The 12,287-nt window shown below is 48.1% G+C and overlaps 1 protein-coding gene across 1 annotated transcript; it reads left to right on the plus strand.

The window, feature by feature from the left end:
- Positions 1–543: 543 nt before the first annotated feature.
- LOC142424790 (olfactory receptor 6B3-like) lies at positions 544–1,482 on the plus strand. Its single transcript, XM_075530126.1, has one exon. It carries the CDS (start codon positions 544–546, stop codon positions 1,480–1,482), a length of 939 nt encoding a protein of 312 aa, XP_075386241.1.
- Positions 1,483–12,287: the final 10,805 nt, after the last annotated feature.

Below are 12,287 nucleotides of genomic sequence, written 5' to 3' on the forward strand. Positions count from 1 at the left end.
AGCAGTGCTAGACACCCAGTGGCAGCGTCATGGCCCTGAACAGTTGTGAGGGAGAAGGGAGTACGGGGTGCTGTGGGCATCCTTCATTCGTATTATATTCTGTGAGGGATCTGGAGTGTTGGAAAGCTACACGGTTTCAGGATCCCTGTGGGCTTCATGGGGTAGGGGCAGAGCGTCTCAGAATCCTGACCTTGGCATTGGTACAGTGGCTGCAGCAGTGGCCTCGCATCTAAGAACAATGGTGAGGATGACCCGGGGCTGGGCGGGGTTTCATTCTGTTACACGCAGGGTCCCTCGGATTTAGAACGGATTCAGTGACCCCAAACAGCAAGGCTAAGCACAAGCACGGCAGAATCCCATCTGAAGGAGCCTGAGAACCTGCATAGATCTGATTCTAAATGTCCAGCTAGAGCGTGCTCGGTCAGGAGACTTCTGATCTCTGGAAGCAGGACCCAGCCTGGCCCTCCAAGGCTAACTCTGATTCTCCCCGCAGCTGCCCTCCAGCCCCTGAGCCTGCTGACACTCAGCTCCCACCACAGAGGGATGAGGGGAGAGAACCTCACCAAGGTCAACGCCTTCATCCTGGTGGGCTTCCCCACGGCCCCCCGGCTGCAGTATGTCCTCTTCCTGGTCTTCCTGCTCACCTACCTCTTCGTCCTGGTGGAGAACCTGGCCATCATCCTCACCGTGTGGAGCAGCGCCTCCCTGCACAGGCCCATGTACTACTTCCTGGGCATCATGTCGTCCCTGGAGATCTGGTACGTGTGTGACATCATCCCCAAGATGCTGGACGGCTTCCTCCTGCAGCGCAAGCATATCTCCTTCGTGGGGTGCATGACCCAGCTCTACTTCTTCAGCTCCCTGGTGTGCACAGAGTGTGTGCTCCTGGCCTCCATGGCCTACGACCGCTACGTGGCCATCTGCCACCCCCTGCGCTACCAGGTCCTCATGACCACGGGGCTCTGCGTGCAGCTGGCAGCCTTCTCCGCTGTGAGCGGCTTCGGTGTCTCCATGATCAAGGTCTACTTCATCTCCAGCGCCAAGTTCTGCGGCTCCAACGTCTTGAACCACTTCTTCTGTGACATCTCCCCCATCCTCAAACTGGCCTGCACCGACTTCTCCACGGCCGAGCTGGTGGACTTCGTGCTGGCCTTCATCATCCTGGTCTTCCCGCTGCTGGCCACCGTGCTGTCCTACGCCCACATCACGCTGGCCGTCCTGCGCATCCCTGCGGGCACCGGCCGCTGGAGGGCCTTCTCCACCTGTGCCTCCCACCTGACTGTGGTCACCATCTTCTACACAGCCTTGCTGTTTATGTATGTCCGACCCCAGGCCATTGATACGCGCAGTTCTAACAAGCTCATCTCTGTTTTGTACACTGTTCTCACCCCCATTGTGAACCCCTTAATCTACTGTCTGAGGAACAAAGAATTCAAGGACGCCTTGAAGAAGATATTGGTCTTCAGTCGAGCTTCACTGTAGGGCTTGGCCCTCTACAGCCAACCTTTCTAGAACATCAGCTAGGAAACCCAGCCTCTCTGAGGCAGATGCTCACTTGGGGACCATGGCAGCCTGGCCTGTTGCTGTGTGTCATGATATTCAGAACGACCTTCACAACCCTCTTCCTGTTCCAACTCGTAGAGAACCTAGAAACAGGCACAACTGCTGCTCGGGCAACACCATGACCCCTCACATGTGCATGACTTAGCTCCATAATGTTGTCGTGACTGCTGATGTTGCTGTTGTTGCCCTGCATGCTTAAGGAGATGGCGACACGTGCCTGCTCATCTGATGTTTCTGACTAGAAGGCAATGATGTGCACCGACTTGCTGCTCCATGTGGTGCAATGACATCCAAATGGTCTCAAAGGGATGGTGTTCTTGGAACGGTGAAGACCGATAAACTCTGCTTTAAACAGGCGAGGAGTGTTCTCTGATGCCCTGGGCTGAAAGCCAGCCTCTTGTTTTCCACATAGAAACACCTGCTCCCGCCACACAGTTTCCAAGGATTAGGTTTGCATGACCGTGTGAGGCAGTCGGTGTGACCGGTGGTGTGTGGCAGAGCCCTGAGTCGGACCATGTCTCTTTGGTTCCTTCTTGCATCTTTTCAGCCCAGCATGGTGTGTTATCTGTTGGACAGTTGTGTGAGACCGGGTTGACTAGAGAAACAAGTCCAGGGACATTCATAAATGTATAAGAGAGAACTTTATATCGAGAACTAATTGTGCATCAATAAAACAACCCAGTCCAGTCCAGATCAAGTCCATAAGTTCTATATTGGCCCATGAAGTCCTCTTCAGACTCACACAGCATATGCAATGATGTTTAATGCAGGAAGATGACAGGTCAGTGAGTGGAAAGTCCTGTGGGTCCAGTGGCAGTGGACACATCTCCAGGGTGTCCATCAGTGTGACTCCATGTGGCTTGTCCACAGGAATCTGGAGCAGAGAGAGAGAGGCCTGCCTCTTCTAATGACAGAATCAAGAGAGAGGAAGTTCCCAGAACCCTCATGTGAAAACCACGCCCACAGGGAGGGACCATCAGGCTGTGAGCTCACTGACAGGCTAGACTCCACCCCCACATTCTTTTATCAAGTTGACATGAAACTGTGTAACTACCGAAGCAGTCAACAAACATTGGTTGAATTAAGACCCTAAGGTTTATAGCTATGCAAGAAAGAGCAAAACCCAATAACACACAGAAGCCCTGTCCCACGGGGAGGAAGAAAGAACTCCCGGGGTGAGCATTCTCTGGAGCGGGGAGGGGTCAGGACTCGCACTGGTAACTGGAAGGCTGGTCTCAGGCCTCCGGGAGCAGGATCTCAGGACGTGGTGCCCAAGCATCTGGGCTGAACATTGAGGCGCTAAGCAGCTCGCTGATGCTCCAGAGCTGGAAATCCAGTCCGTCTGACCACTAAGAACATTGCTTTCAAAACTGAAGGAGACACGGGGTGCAACGTCCAACAGCACTCATGCACTCCGGCTCTAGTGAATGACTGCTATTGAGCTCTGTGCCCTGTGTCTAGCCCCCCTTTGTTTTCATAAACAGGATTCAGTCACGCACGTTTTTAAGACGTATAGTGGAACATCCCACAGAAGTTCATCTAAAAGTGTCCTATACCAATACTCCCACGTCTCAACAATCTCTAATATCCATAACAGGAGATAGTTAGTGCTACTATGTTTAGAATGATGAAAGGGTGCATGAACTTCATGCACATTCATGCAGAGCTTCCTGTAAAGAACTGATAAGGCTGCCGCGAGGGCAGAACTCAACCCAAAGCAAACCCAACGACACTGAATTGATTACGACTCGTGGCGACCATGTAGGACAGGGTAGAACTGCTCCCTGTGGGTTTCCAAGACTGCAACTTTTTCGGGGAGCAAAGGGCCTCATCTTTTCCCCGTGGAACTCAAATGGTGTTGAATTTCCCCCCTTGTGGTTAGAAGCCCAACACCTAACCACTATACCTCCAGCATGTACACCTCTCCCGCCCCACTCAAGACTTACCCTCACAAGCGATCACTGAAAATATGGGCGCTAGAACAAAGTGTGGAGAAGAAATCAGATGATGCCCGGCTCTCAGAAAGAACTGTATCTGAGATCTCAATAGCTTATTTTTAAAAAGTGTTCATCTAAGTGAGGTGACAGCTAAGCCCACACAGAAGAACATCCGCCTGTGGGATGTAAGGCTTGTAAGTAATAAAATCCAAGATCTGAGAAGGGACATGTATTAGAGATTGAATTCTGATCTTCCCATTTTCAGAGGCTGTGAATCACAACGAAAGTCCAAAATCCATTTGCAGAAACCCCATGGGGAATAAGCCTCCATTGGATACCTTCAACCACTGACTGGGGATTCCCAAAGTCCTGCCCCACACATTGTATATCAGAAAGTGAATTACTACAGATATAATTAGGCTAACATTTTATTATTTGTTTTCCTTTTTAACCCCTTCTTTTTTATCACTTAGTGTCATTCAAGAATTTATGGGATCAATCCTGAAAACAAATGAAAAAAACGAGATACTAGAATCGTCACACCAAGGGAAAGTCCAGGAATTAAGGAATAAATAGCAGAAATAGATAAAAAGATGAAAGACATTGATAATAGAATGGCAGAGATGGAGAACTGATTCAGCAATATTGAATGTAGCCAGGCAGAATTCAGCAAACGAGAGAAACTGTCAAGCGAAACAGCAAAAGAATCTGAAGAAAGTCTGAGGAGGGTGTGGGGTTCCATGAAGGAAGGACAAGATTAGAATTATGGGGTCTTGGAGCAGAAGGGTAGAAATAATCCAATGGTACAATCGTAAGGGGATTCTTGGAGGCAAATGTCCCCAGCGTCACAAAGGAGGAGACAATAACCATTCAGGAAAAGAGAGAATGCCAATGAGATCAAACCTCCAAGAAAACGCATCAGGACATCGAGTGGTCAAACTGCCCGATTTCAAGGAAAAGGAGAGAGTCCTGAGAGCAGCTAGAGGAAAAAGGCCGTCGCGGGTAGAGGTCAACAGGTAGAAATAAGGTCGGGCGTCTGCGCCGAGACCACGCAGGGAAGAAGGAACTGGAGCGGCGTGCTCTGACGGGAGCCACTGCACGTCACGACCCTTTATCCTGCAAAGATCTCCTTTTCTCTGATGAGGAAACATTTAGAGCATTTGTAAAAACAAAACAAGCGGGAAAACAAAAACCGCTGCACACACGTGGGACCACCACCCGGTGTAACACCACCCAGAAACCAACACACTGAAAACAGTAGCCCAACCCCACAGACCCAATGGAGACACAAAGACAAGAATGAACTCCTCACACACAGGCACCATCCTACAAAGGAGAAGAAAGGTAAATGCTACACACAGATAGTATGAGATGGCAGTAACCAATCTAAAGACTTAATGACACCGAATATCAATAAGTAGTCTGAATGCACCAATTAAACGTGAAAAGGTAGCAGACTGGATTAGACAACCAAATCCAGCAATCTTCTGCCTTCAAGAGACACATCTCAAACTCGCAAAAATTAACTGAGAGTCAAGGGATGGTGAAAAATTTACCAAGCAAATGGCAATCCAAATAAAGTAGGGTGGCAATACTAATCTCAGACAAAACAGACCTCAAGGTACATGACATGATGAGAGATAAGAATGGGCATTACATAATGCTTAAGGGATCAGGAGACCACGAACCCTAAACACAATAAACCTATATGCGCCCAACACAAGAACCTCAAAATCATCAACCAAATTCTCAGAGATGAAAAGAGAAATAACCGAATCAATTACTATAGTAGGTAGTTTTAATACACCACTCTCAAAGAAAGGTAGACAAACTTGTAAGAAACTCAGCAAAGAAACTGCAGGCCTGAACAACACAAACAATTCAACCTAATAGACGTTTTTAGAGCTCTCCAACCAACATAAAAAACAACACTTCCTTCTCCAATGCACACAGCTCGTCCTCGAAAACAGACGCGTGCTGGGACACAAGACAAGCTTAAGAAAATTCAAACGCCTAGAGGTCATTCAGACCATCTTCTCTGACCACAGCACCTTAAAGCGGGAGATCAACAATCGAAAGAACAAAAACAAAAGACAAACACCTGAAGACTTAATAGCATGCTTCTCAAGAACCAACGGGTATTAACCCAAATTAGAGAGGAAATTAGGATGTTCTAGAAACCAAAGAGGACAACAGTACAACATTGCCAAACCGATGGGACACAGCACAGGCAGTTATCAGAGGTCACTGCATAGCAATAAATGCACACATGGAAAAGAAGGGGAGAGGGGTAGGTCAGCACCTGTAGCACCTAGAACAGAGCCAACAACATAACCCTTCTAACGGCAAAAGAAACGGGATTGTAAATATTAGAGCAGAGATAAATGAACTGGAAAGCAGAAGAACAATAGAAAGAATCAACAGAGCAAAAATGTGATTCTTCTAAGGGATCAACAAAATCAACAAACTGCTAACAAACTTAACGAAGGAAAAGAAAAACCAGACATCAACATCTAGAATTAGGAATGAAACGGAAAGTCACAACTGACCCCAACAAAATAAGAGGCTCAATTACACAGAGCTATGAAAGACTGTGTTCCGACAGCTTCAGTAACTTGGAGGACATGAACAAATACCTGAAAAATCACTCTCTCCCCAAATCAACGCACTAAGAACGTGAACAGACCCAGCGCAAAAGAAGAAACACACAAGGCCATCAGGAAACTCTCAAAAAAAAAAAAAAGGCCCTGGTCCAGACGACTTCCCATGAGAATTCTAGCAAGCATTCAGAGAAGAGTTGACACCAGTCCTAAACAAATTCAATAGGGACAGAGCTAAGCTCCCCAGTGCAGGGAATACACAGGCTACCAGAGATAACAAAGCAAACACTCCATGGAAGACAAAATAGATGAATGGGACCTACTGAAAATAAAACACTTGTGTACATCAAAAGACTTTATTAAAAGAGTAAAAAGAGAGCCCACAGTTGGGAAAAGACATTTAGTGAAAGACATAACAGACAAAGGACAATTTACTAAGATCTACAGAATTTTACAAGTTTGCAACAAGAAAAAACAAATATCCTGAGCCAACGATTCACAAAGAATGACGCTTGAATGGCTAGTAAACACAGGAGGAAAAGGTCCGGGTCATTAGCCATCTGGAAAAAGTAAGTCAAAACAACAATGAGATACCACCTAAAGCCCATTACGATAGCGGCCCAATTAAAAATCAAACACAGACTGAGAACAGCAAATGCTGGAGAGCGTGTGGTAAGATGGGAACGCTCATCCATTGCTGGTGGGCTTGTAAACACGCACAGCCTCTGTGGAAGTTTGCGTGGCGATACCAACACAGATGGCAATGGAACTCCCATATGACCCCGCAATACCAGGACTGGGCTTTTGCCCAACAGACATAAGAAATAGATCACAGACAGACATTTGCTCCCCTACGTTCAGGTCAGAACAGTTCACAATAGCAAGACGCTGGAAACAGCCGAAATTCCCATCAACAGAAGAGTGGATCAAACCACTCTGGTACACACCCACAATGGAATACTACACACCCCTAAAGCACAGCGATGAGGCAGCTCAGTGCGTGCAGGGATCTGGACGACGTCACGCTGAGTGAGGTTAGTCAGGCACTGGAAGACAAATTCTGTGTGTGTTCACTGCCGCAGGAACAAGCAGCAGAAGAGGGACAAACCCAAGTTTGCAGGGCGTCAGGTCTTCCGGTAGGAGACCAGACAGCTTGGTAAAGAGCAGGGCCAGTGCCAATGAGCCACACATCTTCCACTCCAGGTCGGTCACTTGGCCGGAGGGCACCTCACGACAGCTGGGATCAAATAGTCGGGTGGGGGTGGGGGTGCAGGGGCTGTATGCTGAGCGGTAGCCATGTGGATCTAGGGCGAGGTCTCCTGGCGAGGGAGGCAATCCCTGTCAGAGGGGTGAGGCTTACTGATGGAAGGAGCAGGAGAGGGAAAGGTCAAGTCTGGGCAAACAGGTGCATGTCTGTTGTGGGGAAGGGCTGGAGGGCTGACCACCCGAAGGGAGAGGAGAGACTGAGAATGATCTTGGGAGGATTAGGTAGGGAGGGTCTGCAGTGGTGTCCAGCGGGAGGGCAGAATTGACCGTGGGCATCTGGAGGTAACCCGGGAGCCCAGGCCGGGTGCCACAGAACACTCGGACACGGAATGCTGACCTCCGGGGTGCACGGCACGTTCCAGAGGCTGCACCGGTGAGACCCTGTGGGAACTCCAGTGGGTGAACTGGACCCTACCCTGGGCACACGTGTAGCCTGACGACGTAAGCCTGAAAGCACACCGTGTCTGAGGTCGAAGAAGACAGCTGCACTGCTGGTTGGCGAACAAACGAGGTCTTGGCACATCAACACCTGTCACACTGTATAACACCTGTGTTATCCTGGCAACCCTGTGACGGCCATGCTGTTGCACTCTGCTTGTGCTCACGGACATGAGACTGTATCTCAGAGGGGCATCCCTCTTGAAGCTGTGCTATTTGTTTGATTATTTTCCGGTAATTGAAACCCAGGCATGTTGAGCCTACAGGGAAAGAAAATATAATGAGGTTTGGGGGAGGGGGATGTAGAGGAGTCAGGGAGACAAGAGGGAGATGAAGTCAAGAAGTCCAGGAAGGAAAAGTATGCTTTGGAAAATATGCATGCATATACAAAAAATTGTACAATTAGGTTTGGCACGTTTGAACTATAGAATGATAGGATACATGTATTGGCTCCCAAATTACAGCAAATTAATTTAAAAAAACCAAACGAATAAGGTAAAGACATAGATCCAGGAGTGGGTTTGGGGCTCGCACTAAATCCTAACCCCAACTTAAGAACAAGCAGTTCTTACATCCTGCTCCATACACACCTTCATGAAATGATCGGTGAAGATAAGGGCACTTCAGCAAAGTGCGGTGAAGAAAGCAGATGGTGCCCGGCTATCAATCGGAATAGTATCAGGGGTCTTAAAGGCTTGTATTCAAACAAGCAGCCATGTAGGGGAGGAGTCAACTAAGTCCACACAGAAGAAGTACACCAGCTCGTGTGATCCAAAGATGACAATTACAAAACTCGAATAAGGTGAGGAGAAAAGTGTCAGAGCAAGAATGATGAAGACCCGGTTTGCGGAGGGCTGTGGGGGACGATGAGACCCCAAACCCATCTGCAGCGCATCTGGTCAGCCTGAGCCACTGGCAGATCCACTCTGGCCACAGTCCAGAGTCTCCATCAGCCTTGCCGTCAGGCAGAGACTGTTTGGTCAAACTCGACACGTGGACAGTTGACCACCCTATAGACCTGACCTGAATTTGTTCTGGGGCAAGTATGTCTTCCTGGTTCCGTGACAGAAGCTTCTTGCATGGCTTTTTGATTACTGTTGGGAGTCTCCTCCTCCTTACGCATTGTGAGTATGCTTGTCTGTGCGCGACTATGGTTTCCCTACTGTCTTGGCCTCGTTTCGTTGTCTCTGTTTTCTGTGGGGCCTCCCAGCTGTGGGATGCAGGAATGGACGCACAATGATCATAGCAAATACAGGGGGGTGTAGGGAGTATGGGGTTGGGGCGGGGAAGAGAGGGAGGGAAAGGGGATTTCGAGTAACCAATGAACACAGGAGCGGGGAGGGAGCAGTAGAACGGGGTTTGATTGCATAAATCATCTTAAAGAAGATTTAACCATGGGAGAGGGTGTTCGAAAATGATGTGGAAGGAGGCAAAGACATTTATAGAGGTATAAATATAGGCATGTATGTAGATAAACTGATATATAATTAATAGGGATATAGGTCTATGTACGTATGTTTGTCTTTTAAGTATTACGGTAGCAGACAGACATTGGGACTTTACTCAAGTCCTCCCTCAACACAAGAACACTTTGTTCTAATAACTTGGCATTCTGTGACGCTCACCTTCCCAACATGATCGCTAAAGACAAAATGAATGCATAAGTAAATGTTGTAAAGAAAGCTGATGGTGCCCAGTTATTAGAAGATACAGCATCTGTGGTCTTAAAGGCTTGAAATTAAGCAAGCAGCCATCTAGCAGAGAAGCAACAAAGCCCACTTGAAAAAAAAAAAAGCCCACATGGAAGAAGCACACCGGCCTGTGCGATCACATACGAGGTGTCAACGGGATCGGGTATCAGTAATCAGAAGACCCCAAACAAACAATCATATTGATACGAATGAGGGGGGGGTTGGGAGACCCAAAGCCCATCTTTAGACAACTGGACATCTCACAGAAGGGTCACAAAAAGGGACGAGTCAGCCAGGGTGCAGCATAGCACCGACGAAACACACAACATTCCTCTAGTTCCTTAATGCTTCCTCTCCCCACCACTAGCATGACCCCAGTTCTACCTCACAAATCTGGCTACAAAGAATCATGTGCCCCTGTGCAGATAAGAGCTCTCAACACACGAAATCCGGGACAGATAACCCCTCAGGAGCAGTCACAGGAGTAGCAGAATCAAAGGGTAGGAGTAGACGGGAGGGGGGGGGGAGCGAGTCAATTGCAATGATTGACGTATTAAACCCTGACCCCAAGGGGGACGAACTATAGGGATGTGGGTGAAGGGAGATAATGAATGGTGTAAGATTTGAAAATAATAATAATTTAGGAACTGGAAACACAGATAATCCCAGACGGATGATCCCTTCAGGACCGGTGGTGAGAGTGGCAATACCAGGAGGGTGGAGGGAGGGTGGGTTGGAAAGGGGGAACCAATCACAGGGATCTACATGTGACCTCCCTGGAAGATGGACAACAGAAAAGTGGGTGGAGGGAGAAGTCGGACAGTGTACGATATGACAAAATAATAATTTATAAATTATCAAGGGTTCAGGAGGGAGGGGAGTGTGGGGAGGGAGGGGGAAAATGAGGAACTGATGCCAGGGGCTTAAGTGGAGAGCAAATGTTTTGGGAATGATGAGGGCAATGAATGTACAAATGTGCTTTGCACAATTGATGCATGTGTGGATTGTCATAAGAGTTGTATGAGCCCCCAAAAATGATTTAAAAAGAAAGAAAACAATAATTTATAATTCACCAAGAGTTCACGAGGATGGGAGGGTGGGGGAGAGAGGGTAAAAAGAGCAGCTGATACCAAGGGCTCAAGTGGAAAGAAAATGTAATGGCAATATATGTACAAATAGGTTTGATACAAGTGATGTATGGATTATCATAAGAGCTGTAAGTGCCCCCAAGAAGATGATTTATAAATAAAATTGATGTGGGGTACTTGTACAATTCTCCATATGATTGAACTGTTGAATTATATAATATGTAGATTACTTGCCAATAAGGCTGTTGGGAATAAAATAGAAGACCAAGCCAAGTGCTATGATGAAATGTGCAAAAACCCGGAATCGGAAACTCAAAGGGAAGAGATACTCTGCGCTCTCAGCTGAAGGAACTGAAGAGAGAATCCAGCCTTGGGCAAGACATGGATCGCCGCCTGTCCTTCGGTCGTGTTGTCAGAAGCCAGTGCCTGCTGGTGAGGAGGAGGCTGAGAGCAACAGGATGATGTGATGTGATGTCGGAGATGTGGGGCTGCCAGGATGGGCTCAGACCTGACCGTGACTGTGAGGGGCAGTGCGTCCTGCTGTGGTGCATGGCCCTGTGGGTCATGAGCAACTCAGTGCACCTAGCAGCAACAACACTGACTTCATGGTTAGCAGTCCAACCCATCCGGAGACACCGCAAAGGCAGGCCTTGGAATCCATTTCCAAAAAGATCCCAACCACGAGCTTCCCCGGAAAATGTCCCTTGGGAATTCTGCCTTCCTGGCAGCCCCTCAGGAGTGACAGCTCCATGTGGTTCCTGGCACATGTCCTGGCCTCCCCAGCTCCCAGGGTGCCCGTAGCCCACGTGCCCTTCTGCAGCCCCTTCCTAAATGTCAGTGAGGGCGGCACCTTCTGAAGACCACCGTGGGTGCCTTCTCTGTGTCTCGGGGCAGCTACCACCCGCACCACTCAGTCCCCTCACCCACCACACAGGCTTCCATCATTGGGACACAGTCACAGGTTCCAGGTTAGAACCCCGGTGCTGCTCAGCGGGCCGAGATCAGAGGCAATGCTCTCAGCTGACGGCTGTGCCCACAGAACACCCGAGAGCCAGACCTGTTTTCCACCCAGCTGGACCAGGCAGCTCCCTATCTCCTCTGTCCACACCCGCTTCTGGTCATTCTAACAGACTCATCTATCTACCTGGTCATCCATTTACCTGACCACAATGCCACCCATTCTTCTGCCATCTCTGTATCTACGTACCTACCTATAGCTTTCATTCTTCCATCCCACCATAGCTATCTATCCATCTGTCTACTCATTTTCCATAATTCCAGCCAGCCAACCAGCCATTTGTCTATCTGTATTTCCATCCATCCATTTGTCTATTTCCCATCCATCCATTAATCTATTGATCTTTCTATTTTATCATCTATTTCTATCTTTCTATCCATCCATCTATCTACCTATCTAATTTTCGATTCATCCTTCCATCTTTCTATATATCTAGCTAGCTATCCCTCCATCCAACCATCCATATATAAATACAAACATACATACAAACTCCTACTATGTGCCAGCACTCATTTAAGCAGGCAAAGAACAAAGATGAGCAAAACAATGAAAAAGCTCCGTCCCCCCATGGTAGTTTACACCCTAATGGGGCGAGAGAAGAGAGCCTGAATCAATACATAGAACACGCCGCCGTGTGGCATTCAAGGGCCCATGTCCGAGAGAAAAGTACATGCATTCTGGATCCT

The sequence above is a fragment of the Tenrec ecaudatus genome, chromosome 13, assembly GCF_050624435.1.
Source record: "Tenrec ecaudatus isolate mTenEca1 chromosome 13, mTenEca1.hap1, whole genome shotgun sequence".
Lineage (NCBI taxonomy): Eukaryota > Metazoa > Chordata > Mammalia > Afrosoricida > Tenrecidae > Tenrec > Tenrec ecaudatus.

Bases quoted from the DNA above. Each gene is read 5' to 3' on its own strand.
- LOC142424790 (XM_075530126.1), top strand. From the start codon at position 544: ATGAGGGGAGAGAACCTCACCAAGGTCAACGCCTTCATCCTGGTGGGC.